This window comes from Canis lupus, chromosome 3, assembly GCF_011100685.1.
Source record: "Canis lupus familiaris isolate Mischka breed German Shepherd chromosome 3, alternate assembly UU_Cfam_GSD_1.0, whole genome shotgun sequence".
Taxonomy (NCBI): domain Eukaryota; kingdom Metazoa; phylum Chordata; class Mammalia; order Carnivora; family Canidae; genus Canis; species Canis lupus.
The window spans coordinates 61,371,364-61,386,454 of record NC_049224.1 but is presented as its reverse complement, the minus strand read 5'-3'; the positions used below and the strand labels follow the sequence as shown (position 1 = coordinate 61,386,454).

General features: G+C 60.2%; 1 protein-coding gene across 1 annotated transcript; it reads right to left on the bottom strand.

Annotated features, from left to right (window-relative positions):
• Positions 1-1,809: 1,809 nt before the first annotated feature.
• Positions 1,810-14,738, bottom strand: LRPAP1 (LDL receptor related protein associated protein 1). The gene is made up of 8 exons (XM_038533166.1): positions 14,475-14,738; positions 9,779-9,923; positions 7,577-7,701; positions 6,503-6,623; positions 5,947-6,105; positions 4,863-4,945; positions 3,326-3,502; positions 1,810-2,137 (listed from the first exon to the last, which is right to left on the bottom strand). The coding sequence occupies exons 1-8, from the start codon at positions 14,694-14,696 to the stop codon at positions 2,075-2,077; spliced, it is 1,095 nt and encodes a 364-aa protein (XP_038389094.1). The 5' UTR covers positions 14,697-14,738; the 3' UTR covers positions 1,810-2,074.
• Between the last annotated feature and the right edge of the window lie 353 nt (positions 14,739-15,091).

Sequence of the window (15,091 nt, the reverse complement as noted above, 5' to 3'; positions counted from 1 at the left end):
ATCCTCTGCATTGGAACAAATGCGTCCTGTAGGACCATCACTGTTGCTCCCAGGAGCCACACGTGTGTGTGCACAGGAACCTTCACCACAGCATTCCCAGCCGTGCTCTCAACCACAATGGGATACAGCTCTAACACATCGTACATTCATACAGTGCAACACTATGCGGCAACAAAGAGGCACACGTTTCCGCTAGATGGCATGGCTGAATCACATCAACACACCAACTAGAAGCTGGACACCGCACCGCGACACACACGTCCAAATCCAACCTAAGTGAAGAAAGTGGGTCTGTTGGGGCTCCGTTAACAATTCAGACAGGCGGGGCAGCTGTAACGATGGGCATTTGACTTAGTTCTGGAGGCTGGAAGTGACAAGGTGCGGGCAGTTGGGGTCTGGTGAGGGCCTGCTTCCTGGTTCACAGATGTGGACTTCTTGCTCTGTGCTCACACCTGTGGAGGGCCAGGTAGCTCTCTGGGGTCTTTTCTTGTCAGGACACTGATCCTACTTGAGGGCTCCAATCTGATACCCAAAGGTCCCAGTGTTTACCCCCTCACCGTAGGAATTGGGTTCCAGTATATGAATTCTGGGGGACACAAGCTGAGCGGTCAGCAACAGGAGTGTGGGGGTGTCCTAGTATCCAGGTACTCTACTTGTTGACCTGGGGGTGGGCTCCAGAGCACTCGCTTGGAAGGACTCACTGAGCTGTGTTTTGTGTCCTTTTATGAATCTGTGTTTTATTTCACAGCATCACTTAGAATCTAAGGCAATGTGGCCCCTGGCCCCTGGCCTGGGGGTACTGCCGCTGTTAACTGTGGCCTCCAGTAGCAGAGCAATGACAAGTCATTGAGACCCATCGGGTCCTCTGGCATCTCTGAAGGCCAAGAGCTCCCTCTAGTTGTCAGTTTCTGAGATAGTAAACCGAGTCAAGTGTCCTATTCTGCTTGCCTCCCAATCCTGGGCCCAATCTCCTCCCAGGCCTTGTGCCCCCCATAGGCCGCTGTGGGGAAGCCTGGCAACGAGCCCTTCTCTGGTCCTTGGCCACTGCCTGAGGGGTCAGTCACCCTGCCCTGCCTGTCAGGGATGGCCACAGCCTTGTGTGCTACTGCATGCTGCAAGGGACACACCAGCTGCCCTGGACAATGGCAGACATGACGTGGAGGCCCAGGGTGAGGCTCCTGTGCTGGGGAGCAGAGCAGGAAGGGCTGCCCCGTGCCCAGTGGCACGGGGATTGGGGCGGGGGAGGGCCTGCACTGTGCCACCACCTCCCTGCTCAGTTTCACTGCATCCTGACACACGAAGTCCTAGCATGCACCCCATGGACTTGATTCTTCTTATAATAATGGCTAACAGGGTATCTGTATTTGGGGGATCCTGACGTGCCAGCTGAGACCGGGTACCGTTGATGCTGAATGCAGCACTGGGTCAAGCCCTTTCAGGTTCCAACCTGGGTACTGTGTCAGATCCCCACGTGACCGCCTGCTATGAGGCCAGAGAAGGGTTGTTGTGGGGCTGTCTCACCTCAGCAAGACAGACACTTTCACTGGACACGACCCCCTCAGGCTTCTGGGGCTCTTCCTGAGCCTGTCCTCAGAGCTGGGCAGAGAGCTGGCCCCTGGGCCAGCTGGAGCCCCCACCAGGCCCGTGCCAGAGGTCACCTGTCCCAGCGAGGTTCAACTCCACAGTGGTCTTGGGTATCAGACCAGGGAGACTGTGGCCCCAGATGGTTCTTGGGCCCTCCCATGTCCCACAGAGAAGATGGGGAGCGAGGAATGGGGATGGAAGAGGAACGAGTCGTAGACGCAGTGAGACCATCGAGTGACAGGTTAGATCATGACCATTTAAACCCCGTGACATGTTTTTAAGAACACAGTACTTCCAGGGGCAGAGTCACACGATCTGGCACACCACTGCTCACTGTCCTTCTGCATGAAGGACGCCTGGCCGGTCCCCTTCACACCTCCTCCAGGGTCCTGTCCGTGTCAGGTGCCGCCCCGAAGCACCCAGGCCTGTCCTCAGGCGGACGCCTGGCCCCCGGCCCCAACTTCTTCCCGCCAGCGGGCTCCTGCAGTCTTCAGAGTTCGTTGTGGCGAGCTCTCGAGATGCGGCCCGACAGATCCTGCAGGTGCTTCTTTACCTGAAAACAACGACACAGTGTAAACCCAGCAGCCGTCTGTCCCATATCATGAGACACACAGACTTCAAACTGCAAACTTCTCAGCTCCCCGCTTTTCTTAATTTACAAGTCCACCCATCCGGAAACCGTCATAAATAAATCACAAAAGCAGCTCCACGCTGACTAGAACATGACCGCCCACTAGAAACAAACAGCGCAGAGCAGATCACGCTGGAGGGAAGAGTGACGTTTCTATCGTCAGCCCCAGCCACTTGCAAAGGCAGTGAACAGGGATGCTGCCTGGCCGGCCCCCAACCCCATGGAGCCGAGTCTGTTGCACATGATTCTCTACCCGGCTCATGTCTTTCTGCCACGGCAGTGAGCAGGGGCCAGCCCTCGCTTGCCCCTTTCCATCACAGCCCAATTCCCCGCTGCAAGTTCTTTTGCCCTGTGACATCACTCTGGAGCCGACCTCCCACGCCGCTGCTTACCTTCTTTCTGATATGCTGCCAAACGTGGGCACAGACCCACGCGCCCTTCCTCCGTGGCACTTCTGCCTCATTTCACTCTAAAGTTTTTTTGTGTTTGAATAGATGGCACATCCCTGTGGCTCCAGAGAATGAGACACAAAGGAAGGTCCCTCCTCCCTTTCTCCCTCTAGAGACAACCCACCTCATCTGTTTCTAGACTGTTCTGTGCACCCTAGTGCCACCTTTGGCTCCCACTCCTCCTATTACCAGCTCCTTGGAGCGTCCACACTGCCCTGCTGCTTGTTCCTGCTTAGTCCGACCCAGAGGCTCTTCTGCATGCAGAGCCCACGCTTCAGTGGCTGGACGGGCACCTGATCTGTGGGTCACCACGAATGACCTAACCAGACCCAGAGTGACCCCATTCTGCTCAGGCTACCTGCCACTGCCCAGGGACGGTCTCTGGTCCATGAGAGGATGGGGATTCTCAGGGGACCGTCCTCCTGTGATATGGACCAAAGCCATTGTCTCATGCTTATACCCTCTGCAGGGTCACCTGGCTGAGAGCACCAGTTGGCAGCACAGGTATCCCCTGGCTCTAAACAGGCTCAAGGGGATGGCCCAGTGCTGGCCCCCGTGGGAGCGGGTGTGTGGCTGCAATGGGCACCCCACCAGGTGCCACCAGCCCACACAACCACCAGAGAGGCGGGAGCAGTACCCACACAGAGCCAGGTGCACGCACCTTGTAGCCCAGCTCCTTGGTCTTCTCCTCCAGCATGGCATACTTCTCCTTGTTCCGGCTCACGTGCTCCCGGTCCCCAAAGCTCTCCACATGTTTCAGTTTCTGATGTGAGATTTCCAACTGCTTCTGGTAGTGGTTGTGCTTTTCAATTTTGGCTTCAAAGTGCTTAAGCTCCTCCTAGAATAACATTTCAACAGCTGAAAGTCCCCCAACGGTTCCTTGTGTCCCGGCCCCCCTGGCATGCCTCTCTGACCCCTTAAGAGCACAAGTGGCAGCTACAGGCCCAGGGCAGCAAGCCAGTCCTGCTGGGTGACAGCGCTTAGCATGGGGAAGCAGGGGCTACCCTCTCTGAGGGCACACACTCCAAGCCCCTCAACGTGTGACCTGCCCGGGACACTCAGGGTGCCATCCCTGCTGCCACCCAATCTCGAAGCAGCACACGTGGAAGCAAGGGGGAGGGGAGCGTCCCCACCTGCCAGAGATGCAGGCCATCTGCCCTTGCCAGGCATCTGGTTCCCTCTACCCCGAGCCCAAATCCAGCCTGAGGCCTGGGCTTGGCTGCATTGCCCTGTCCTCTGGACCCACAGCCTCTGTCCCATCTGGAGCAGCCACCACTCTGGAAGACTCTGCAACATTGCCTTCCTGCTGCTCCTACCTGCACAGTGCTCTTGGGTTAGTCTCACTGGCTGGTCCTCCACATCCTGGTCTTGGCTGAGCTGTTACCTCCTCTAGACCTCCAGAGCGGGGCTAAGTGGCCTGCCTGGGGGCCACAAGGGCCGACAATACATGTCCCTCTGAACTGGGCTGAGCTCCACAAGGGTGGCCCTGCCCACCCAGCTCTGGATGGATGCAGATACAGGGACCTTTGCTGGACACTCACTGACCTCCCTGCTGCGTCTCCCACCTGCCGATGATCCCCCCACCACAGGGGCTGTCTCCCTTTCCACCTTCCCCACCCCCGTGACTATGGGGTCAACTGTGGTGAGCTCAGCGGTGGCCTCTAGGACCCACGTGGCAGAATGACCTCAGTCCACAGGCCCCAGTTGGAGTGCCCACCTCGGGGTCCTGTCCTAGCCAACAGCAGCCTCTTGCCCACACCCTTCGGATCCCTGACACACTGGCCCAGAGTGGTGTGGTTATGGCTTGACCCACTGAGGTGACACTTGGGCAAGTGAAAGGCCCCTCTCTCCAGGCCCATTGCCAGAGCCCCACATGGGGTCTGCTGTTCTCCTCCAGACACTTCTCAACCCACAATGCTCCTGCAGGAGCCCTCCGTCCTCACACTCAGTGCATCCAAAGCTGGGCACATGCCCTTGGAGCCAGACCCTCATCCACTGGAGCCAACATTGTCCATACAGACGTGAACATGGCAGTTCCACATGGCTGCCGACCAGCTTGGCAGAGGAACACAAGGAAAAAAGCTTGTGAACACACTGGCCACTCACACCGCAGTTCAGAGTCTTTTCCACGTTAGAAAGTTCAACAGAAGAGGTGTCACTAGATACTGTGAGCCAGCGCCACCCAGCACCTTCCTTACCCGGAATGACTCCAGCTCCTTCTCAGTGAAGTTGGCGGACTTGGCCAGGTCCCACAGATCGATCACTCGGGGCTCCTCAAATTCTGGCAAAGAGGCAAAAGCAGGCCCAGTGCTGGATGGTGGCATCCCATGATGCCCAGGGGCCCTGACAACACTGCGAGTGTGAGCGTCCCTGGACTTGGGCATGTGCCACATGCACCAATGCATGTGTATGTGTGTGTCCAGTGCCATCTGGCAGCAAACTGAGTGTTGTTCTCGTGCATGTCCAATCTGTGGCTTGAGGCACCACTGGAACGTGACCTCGGTGACATTCTTGTTGTCTGCAGCACCCACCAGCATTTCCCTGCACCCCTGAGGAAGGGTCCCCCTTGGCAGAGCCGTCTGGGGGTGGAGGGGCAGTAGGAATCAAGAGACAGCAGGGTTCCTGGGGCCTCTGGGCCAGGACTGTGTCAGTCTACCCATAGCTCTGGGCTGAAGCTTAGGCCACCGTCCATCCTTCAGGCTCCAAAGCAAAACCAACCACCAAGGAAAGAACTCCTTGACCTCAACCAGTGCTGATGAGCAGATGCAGTGATGGGTGTCCAGCTGGGCCACTCACCTCTCCTCCCTCCCTGGAGCAGACTAGGAGCAAGTGAGTCATAGCTGCCCACCTGGGGGCCATGCCACCAGCTGCTACCCCCTCCCTTAGCTGACCCCTTCCTGCCCGAGACCCTCAGGGGCCCATGGAGAATGTTCCTGAAGGACTCAGCAGACTCCAGGAGAACTAGGAGCTGGCCAGGTGAGGATCCTAGAAGGTGGTGGTTCAGGTGCAGAGGGGCAGAGGTACAGTGGCCACCCCAGCACCGTGTCGCTTGACCCGCTATGTCCCCAGGTGGACAGCAGCACCTGCCGCATGGATGCCCCTGGGCTCATGGTGGAGAAGAGGTGACTAGCCAAGACGCTGGAAACAAAGGGCAGCCTGGCCTGGGGCGGGAGCAGGGTGGACAGCAGCTGGCCATGGGGATCAGGGCCACACCACAGGGCAGTGTGGGCCACATGGCCACGATCCCCCCACACAGGGCCTGAAGTGGAGCAGTGTGCTCACCGGCCTGGGTGCCGTAGCCCCGGTGGCTGACCCTCCGCAGGCGGTCATAGCCCTGGTTGATGCCCCGCAGCCGGTCCTTCAGCTCCGCGTGCTTGCTGTGCAGCACATCCTCCTTGATGCGGCTTGTGTCAAAGGGGCTGATGACATTCTCCTGGATTTCTGTGTGGAACAGGCACTGTGAGCTGTGGCCAGGACCCACCCTGCCCTGCTGCAGGAGCAGAAGTGCTCCAGGACTGCCCTCTGAGGAAGGGGCCCTGGGCTGACCCCTGTGACCCTGCACCCTGACACTCGGTTTGCTGATGTGGCTTCTGGGTCCAAGACGACGGTGCCCTCCCAGAGCGGCTTGCCCTGGGGCTAGGTGGCACTCATGTATGTGCGGGGTGGGCAGCAACAGTGGCCCATGACCCAAATCACTGCATCTGACCAAACATTCTTGTCAGAGGCGCCCCGATGAATCCCCCGGAAGGGAGTACCACTCAGAAATGGGGCCGACGTTGAGGGAAGCTCCCTGCCCTACCCACGGCCCCAGGACTGCTCTGGAGGGTGGGGAGGGCACCTTCAGTTCTGCTCAGGGTCTCCAGCAGGACGTGGTACTCGCGCACTTTCTCCTGGTGGTGCTGGAACTCCCGCCACAGCTTGTCCAGCTCCTCGCTGGAGAACTTCCCTGAAGTCTTTGCCTGGGAGGAGTGAACACTGTGAGCCTGCCCCACCCCGGGTCACCCCTCAGGCTGTTTGCCGTGATTCCACAGGCGCCACCGCTGATCATCCCCTCAGATGGGGCAGGACCCCGCTCCTGTGTGAAGTGCTGGGTGCGTTCTCGCCTAGATGACCCTTTAACTAGGGGATGCAGCAGGACCTGTCGCCAGACTCGATAGAAAGGTGACAACCATCAAAGTGTGGGGAGCTGCAGGATCCCCCAGGAGGGGAGGCAGCGTCTTGGGAGGGACCTCAGGCCAGTGGCCTCATCGGCATCCTCCTGCTATACACAGCTATGTGGTGACATGAATACTGTGGGTCCGGGGCTCAGCCCCCTCCACAGCGGACCCTCCCTCTCTCCCGCTCCAACTCCACCCCTTGGACCAAGGACGATGGGCTGCTGTGAGAAGTCTGATTCTAGGCCCCACTCAGTGCGGTCCAGACAGAACCTGGACAGGAGCTGGAGGATTAAGAGCAGGACAGTGAGTGACTTTCTGCAGCCAGCCACCACCTGGTCCCACCACCTGCCCTCACCCACCTGGGGTTTCCGCCCCCAGAGGAGACCAGATGCTGTGAGCCCAGTGCCCACACACCCAGCCCACACTGTGAGCATACCTTTTTGAACCAGACACCACACAGACTCAAACCCAAAACTAAATGGACACCATAAAACATGCAGCCTATGTGACACCACGAGCCTGGGTGTTTGCAGGTTATCCAGCCCGTTCTGTCATTCGAAGCGCCATGCCACACAGAATTCCTTCTCTGAGCAGGTGAGACTGTGGCCACAACCCCATGGTTCCAAGAAGAAAGCCCTGCTCCCTGAGACGCCCTCTAACAGGCTCCTATGCGGAGCAGCAGCCCCCAGCAGCTCTCCTGAACTCTCAATGCTAGGGTGCACAGTTCAGGGTTTATGGGAAGCAGTGAGGGTTACCTTGTGCCATAGCTTCTCCAGCCTGGGGTCCTCCAGGCTGTCGTCCTCGGTGGCGTCACTGAGGGAGTTGCTACTCACAGCCCGGGCATCCTTCCTCCCGTCCAGACCATATTTGGCCAGGATCACTAGGAGAGACAGGGAGGTATCACTCCAGTCCTGGCTACTACCTGCCTGGCACTGAGGACAGCCTACACCCCCAGGCTCTGCGCTCCCGACAGGTGAATAGCCTCTGAGCACGCAGAGGAGCAGCAAGAGGGGCGGAAGGATAACCAGGTCATTGGGCTCAGCCTGGCCTTGGCTTCCACATCTGAAGCTGCACCGGATCCCTCAGAGGGCAAGTCACAGGAGTCTCAGGGTGTCCACCAGCCTGGAAGGCAGAAGGCTCTGGATTCCAGCTGTGCTGCGTTCAGCAGGAACTGGAGCCAGAAATAAACACTGGAGCTGGAAGAGGCCCACGGAGCCTTGAGCCCTGCCTCTTCTGCTCTCGGGTGAGGACATCGGGGCCCTGGCTCCCCTGTGGTGCACCTGGGGATCCGTGCTGGGCATGGTGAGGGTGGCCAGTCTGGGCAGCAGAGCAGATCGCTCAAGAGCATCTGCCTTAGTGCTCCAGCTTCCCAGTCTCTGGAGTCCTTCTGCCCTGTCCCCCTGGCACCCGGGAAGCACACACCACCCAAACAGAATGCAGATGGCTCCACCGGGAACACGGACTCGGATGCTGTCTGGGTGGGAAGCTGTGCCCAGGAGGATGTGCCCAGGCAGTGGGAGTCCGGGGTGAATGTGCCCCAGGAGGGAGATGAGAGCTGGCTGACCCCTATATACCCTCATGCTCCTCTGTCCAGGCCCCGGGCCATCCGCTGGGGGCTAGTTTCTTCCAGAGCTTTCTTTCCTGGCCCTTTGGATGGCCCCCAAACATTCTGACTGGGTGCAATTATCCTGCATCTCCTCACCTGCCCCTTCTGCTATCTTGCTCTGGTTTCTTTATATGTCTCACCATTCTAGAATGAGGTCATGTAAAATGGCAGGCAGACCTATGTCCTCACCCCAGAAGCAGATGCCCAATGTGACCTAACAACTGGTAGGTGTCTTGTGAAGTCTGACGGTAAGGATGCAGGCTTGCTGGGGAAATGTCACGAGCGGAGTCTGAAAACCCTGGCTTCATGTCCTGCCGTGCTCACAGCTGTGACTGCGGGCAGTAAGTACCTCAGAGGCTCAGGTGGACATACAGCATTTGGTCTCAGGAAAGAACTGTTACCACAGATGGCGTGTGCTCCACGTGCTGCCATGTCCGAGGAAGCCAGTGTCTGGCTCCGTGGGCATGTGGGATGGTGGGTGGCCTACAGGGCAGACTCTGGGTCCAGCCACACCTGTGGCCACTGCAGCCATGGCTACTCCAGCCCCCAAGCTGGGCTCTGTGGGGAGCTGCAGCAGGCTCAGACTGGTGAGGGTGTGTGCATGTCCTGGGGCAGGTGGCAGGCCAGAGCACCAGTAGGCAGGATGGGGACATGACTTCTGCTCTCTGCTCTTCACTAGAGGGACGACAGCAAGACTGGTCAGCGCAGGAGCGGCCTCGAGACTCAGCTGCACACAGGGGCTCTTGGGCAGTGAGCTCAGAGTCCTAACCCCCACCTGAAGCATGCCACAGGAGGGAGGCGGAAAGGGAGCCTGAGAGACCTCTCAGTCCTGAGGACGCACATCTTTTGCATACTGGAGGCTGGGCAGACAGTTGCTCTGTCTTGAATACCCGCAGGAACAAGCAGCTCACCACATCCCATCTCAATACATTCTATTCTGTTAGAAAGTTATTTTCATTACAGATGATCTGAAATCGACTTCCCCCAACTTCCAGGCTATAGGACCATCCCAACTCTCTCTTCCAGGTGAGACAGTTCCATCCTAGGCAACCGGGTGGCCCCAGCCTCTCTCCTGGGCCAAGGAGTTGCAGGGCCTTCCACTGCTTGTGTGTCAATGTGCCTGGGAACCCTTGCCCTAACTATGCCTACCTTTTGTCAAGAGCCTCACAAAACGGCCCAGCAGCCGTGCCCACAGCTGGTTGCTGGTCGGAGGTGAGCCACTGTGCAGGCTGCAGCAAGGTGGCCCTGCTCCCCTACTGCCATAAACCACGTCTGCATGGGCAGCCAAGGCTACAGGGCCCAGGAGATGCCCCCCTAACTCCCTGTCATGCTAAGGGGGAAAGAAAGATACCACTGAGGTTGCGAGTGAGTTTGGCCTGCTTCTCTCCGTCTTCATCCAGGCCCTCGGCCTTCAGCTTCTTCCAGGCGAACTCATCCCTTTCTTGCATCTTCAGATCTGCGTGGAGTTCGGACAGTTTCACAGGAGAAAGTTGAAGCTACAGAACAAGAGCAGAAGATTCTGACAACTGGCCCCAAGATGAACCAATGGCATCACCCGGGAGACAGTGACCCTGAGCGAGGGGCACTCAGAACAACCAAAAATGAGCAGGGGGATGCATGGTCCTGGCAGGTCAAAATCCCACCCGTGCTCCCGGGCAAGACCCTCGGGGGACTGCCACCCTGCAGAGGGAGGATCACCAGTTTGTATGTGAAGCCTTCTTTCCAGCCTCACTGGAAGAGGTCCAGGCAGGGCATGATCCAGAAATGCCCAGTCTGTGAGGAGCTACCCGACATCAGCGGCCTGAGCACGGGCTGCCAGTTCCTCTCGATAAGGTCAGCTACGGCTGCAGGGCCAGCTCCTGCACCAGGATGTCTCCCCCCGCCCCTTGCACCTGGACATCTGTGGGGACCGGGTATAGGGGTGGGAGGATGCAGGGACATGAATGCTGGGTATGGGAGGAAACTGCTACCTTTTCCTTGTATCATGCAAGTATGATAAAAAATTAACTTTGATGATTAGAGGATGGTGGACTGAGTTGTGGCAAACTTCCACACTGAGATCCATTAGTGAACCTGCCTGACCAATGCCTCCACCTGCAAGGGACTCACTCATGACACAATGACAAGAGGCTCTAAGTGCGGTGTCTCTGCCCCACGACCCAGCCCACAATATGGTGGGGCGGGGCCTTGGCTTCAGGCTGGAATGAGACTGTGCCTGTGTTAGGTGGTCCTGAGGCTCTGGAAGCAAGCCCAAGGCCCAGGGAGGCCAAGAGGAGACTGGGCCCTGCTCCTGCCATTCCTGCTGACTGGTATCAGCTCAGCCCAGACCGGCGGGACAAATGTGCTCCAGGCTGGTCCATCTGGCCACAACATTCCACCAGTCTTCATGAGGCCGTACCTGCCATTCAGGAAGTCTCAGCTGAGATGGCACTTCAGGCACCATGACCTACCGCAATGCCACCCTTTCCTGCAGGTGTTCCCTGGGTACCCAGTGCGACCCTGGTGGGCTGCTGAACAAGCTACAAGATGGAGCAACCCCCTGCCAACCACATGGGATGGGGAGACTGCGGCCAACGTGCTTTTTAGATTAAAAGGGTCATCATGGTGACCCTGGTTCAGCTTCTGCTAGGCCTCTCTGTTGATGCTCAGAAAACCTGGGCCCCACCCTCCAGCAGCTTGAAGACTAGTCAGGGAAAGTTCCTCAGGAGTAAAAAAGCACCAAATGAATCGCAGGGCCTAAGGCGGGAAGCTCTTCTCATTCTCTAGAAGTTTCTTTGACCCTGCTCCATTGGTTTGCCCCTCCTTTGCTGGCTCTTTGGGACAGGCATGTCTCCACAGTACCCCACTCCTACCACCTCTCCTGAGCCCCAAACCCTTCCTTTCAAAGCCTCTTGTGTGCACCTAGATGCCCTAGGCTCCTCAGATGGCATCCAGGGTGGGCTTACATAATAATCTCGCCTGCCCGCCTGAGCTCTGTCCTAGGATTTCTTCTGTGGGCACTCTCAGGAGTACATCAGACCCTGGGGAGGCTGGGGCTGCAGCCTCACGGCGGAGAAACTGGAATGGTGTGGGGCAGGCTGATTTCCCAGGAAGGGTATGTAGGGTGCTAGGAGGTGAGGAGTTGGGAAAGGCAGGCCTGCAGTCCACCCAGGATACCAAGGACACGACACTTAAGTCCAGGCATCCATAAGGTCTGTCATCTAAGCCTGGGACCTATCTGCTTCGAGAGCCACAGCCAAGGACAGGGAGAGCCCGGCTCCTGGCTCTGCCCTCTGTGGTTAGTGTGACAGTGCAATGGCCCTGATGTCCCTCCTGGGGACTGCAGAGGGAGAGGACCTGAGTGCTCTCTGACTGCCAGCTAGTACCGCCGTCGGGGGACAGATCTGAGGACCTCAGTAGAGGTCCCCACTCACCTCTTACTTTCTTATCTGTCCATGTCTCCAGGGCCCTGCGGGGAGTCAATCTCCCAGCATCCAGCCAGGAGCCCTATGGGCTGCAGACTCTGGTGCCCACCTGTGTGCTACTGTCTCAGCCCCTGTGAACCACTGCTTCTCACGTCTGAAGCCTCTGGGGATCTGAATTACACGCTGTGTCTCACAACTCGGTCCTTCCTTTGACATACAGAGGCTTGTGAGCTCAGCGCGGGAGACACCACCTGAAGTGGTAATGCCCGCACACAGCAGCCATCGTGTCCCGTCAAAAAGGAGGAAAAGATACAGGTCATGTGCAGACACTTGGCACCCACTCTCTGGATTCTTTCAACCTCTTTAACTTCAAGTTAAATGTTAATGCCTCACACGAAAAGAACTAGTCAGTAGAAAATCAAACACAGAACAGAATGTGTTCAATATTAAACAGTTAGGTAAATCATCTAATCCAGAGACAAACCAACCCACAGGAAGGCAGGCACTCGTCACAAACAAATGGTATGTTTATGGCTCCTGAGGCGGGGACGGTGTCACAGTTATATACTTGATCTTACTGGTACACGGTGAAGCAGCTCCAAGGACAGAACAGGGCCTGCCTGCCTGGGAGCTGCTGTCAGGACAAGGACCTCGACCTGCACCTCCTGCTCCAGGAATGTGGCCTACAGAGAACCAGGGGAGGGAAACAGGATCTCCCCTTCCTTCTGGCCCTCCCACCTCAGAGGACAACACTTCAACACATTTTAATCACAAGGGCAGGATAAGAACCCGACAGGGCTTGGAGCTCACAGAACTGGGTGTGTGAGCCTGCCCAGGATGTGTCCCCAGCCCCAAACAAGGCAGCCCCGAGCAGGGCAACACCGGCCAGAGACTAGTGCGCAGGTGGGTGGGTGCCGCCCATAGAGGAACCCACTGAGGAGAAGCCATGGCTTCACTCAAACCCCAAAGCTCTGGGGACAGCCCTCTCCCTCCCCCCACACTGCTCAGGAGTCTTGCAACACTGGAAGATGTCACAAGACCCACAGTACTAGGCAGAAGTAGCCCTGGTTCTTGTCCCCCGCCTACAGCTCTCCTAAGCGCTTCTATCAAACAGGAACTGGATAATCTCACAGAAAGTCAAGACACCAAGGTGGGATGATGCAGCAGTAGTTCCCTGCTCCCAGTCGGGGCTCACTAGACCAGAAGTGACATTCAGGGTCTTCTCAAAGGACCCCAACCCCAACCGCGCAGCGGCAGCTGCAAACCAAGGCAGGCATCATGGCACTAGACTAGGCTATGGCTGGCAAGATAGAGGAGACCCAGGCCGGGTGGTCCCCAGGACCATAAGAGAGAAAGGACCAGGCCCTGGAGACCTCCAGGACTAGAGGAGACCCAGACCCCCTTACCCTGGAGACAGGGGACACCCCCAGGACCCTGCTGGCCCAGGGTCACAGCAAACAGGGGATGCCCCAGGCCCGCACTCCCCGGGGTCACGGCAGACAGGGGACGCCCCCCCCCCCCCCCGCCCCGCACTCCCCGGGGTCACGGCAGACAGAGGACGCCCCGGGCCTCGCACTCCCGCACTCCCCGGGGTCACGGCAGACAGGGGACGCCCCCCCCCCCGCCCCGCACTCCCCGGGGTCACGGCAGACAGAGGACGCCCCGGGCCTCGCACTCCCGCACTCCCCGGGGTCACGGCAGACAGGGGACGCCCCCCCCCCCCCGCCCCGCACTCCCCGGGGTCACGGCAGACAGAGGACGCCCCGGGCCTCGCACTCCCGCACTCCCCGGGGTCACGGCAGACAGGGGACGCCCCCCCCCCCGCCCCGCACTCCCCGGGGTCACGGCAGACAGAGGACGCCCCGGGCCTCGCACTCCCGCACTCCCCGGGGTCACGGCAGACAGGGGACGCCCCCCCCCCCCCGCCCCGCACTCCCCGGGGTCACCGCAGACAGAGGACGCCCCGGCCCCGCACTCCCCGGGGTCACCGCAGACAGGGGACGCCCCCCTCCCCGCCCCGCACTCCCCGGGGTCACGGCAGACAGAGGACGCCCCGGGCCTCGCACTCCCCGGGGTCACCGCAGACAGGGGACGCCCCTCCCGCCCCGCACTCCCCGGGGTCACCGCAGACAGGGGACGCCCCCCCCCCCCCGCCCCGCACTCCCCGGGGTCACGGCAGACAGAGGACGCCCCGGGCCTCGCACTCCCCGGGGTCACCGCAGACAGGGGACGCCCCCCCCCCCCCGCCCCGCACTCCCCGGGGTCACGGCAGACAGAGGACGCCCCGGGCCTCGCACTCCCCGGGGTCACCGCAGACAGGGGACGCCCCTCCCGCCCCGCACTCCCCGGGGTCACCGCAGACAGAGGACGCCCCGGCCCCGCACTCCCCGGGGTCACCGCAGACGGGACGCCCCGGCCCCGCACTCCCCGGGGTCACGGCAGACAGGGGACGCCCCCCCTCCCCCCGCCCCGCACTCCCCGGGGTCACGGCAGACAGAGGACGCCCCGGCCCCGCGCTCCCCGGGGTCACCGCAGACAGGGGACGCCCCCCTCCCCGCCCCGCACTCCCCGGGGTCACGGCAGACCCGGACGCCCCCGGCCCGACAGCCCCCAGGATCCCCGGAGGCCGCGGCCGCCTCTCACCCGCTGGGCCTTCTCCCACAGCTGGTTGAGCTTCTCCATGCGGAACTCCCCGCCGGACTCGCGTTTCGGCGGCAGCTCGGGCTCGTTCTTCTCCCGCGAGTACTTGCCGCCGTGGCCCGCCGCCGTCCGGGGCCCGACCAGCAGCAGCAGCAGGAGCAGCAGCAGCAGCGGCGGCGCCGGCAGGAGCCCCCGCGACCCCGGGCAGAGCCTCGGCGACGCCATCTTCCTCCTTTGGCCGCCGGGACCCCGCGCCTCCAGCCGAAGAGGCCCCGCCCCCGCCTCGCGCTGGGACCGCCCCCGCCGCGCGGCCTCCTGGGAGTTGTAGTCCCTACCGGCGCGGGCCGCCCAAGCGAGGCCGCCGGTGGACTACGAGGCCCACCAAACCCTGCGGAGGCACGTGGTCGTTTCCTGGGCAACCACCGCGGCCCCGAGTTGCCGGGCGCCCACGCGTGGGCAGAGCGCGCTGGGGCTGCTCTGCCTGGGGCTGCTCTGCCTGTGGCTGCTTTGCCTGAGATGGCGAGGTTGAGCCGGTCCTCCCCTTGACCACCCGGACCCGGGCTCGGGGATGACCCGAGGCCCCTCCCCTCTGCTCCAGGTTCGGGAGTCAGGACAGTCTG

Bases quoted from the DNA above. Each gene is read 5' to 3' on its own strand.
- LRPAP1 (XM_038533166.1), bottom strand. From the start codon at position 14,696: ATGGCGTCGCCGAGGCTCTGCCCGGGGTCGCGGGGGCTCCTGCCGGCG. The intron at 9,924-14,474 runs GTGAGAGGCGGC...CTTGTTCTGTAG, and splicing joins TGTGGGAGAAGGCCCAGCGG to CTTCAACTTTCTCCTGTGAA. The intron at 3,503-4,862 runs GTAAGGAAGGTG...ATGTTATTCTAG, and splicing joins AGGAGCTGGAGTCATTCCGG to GAGGAGCTTAAGCACTTTGA.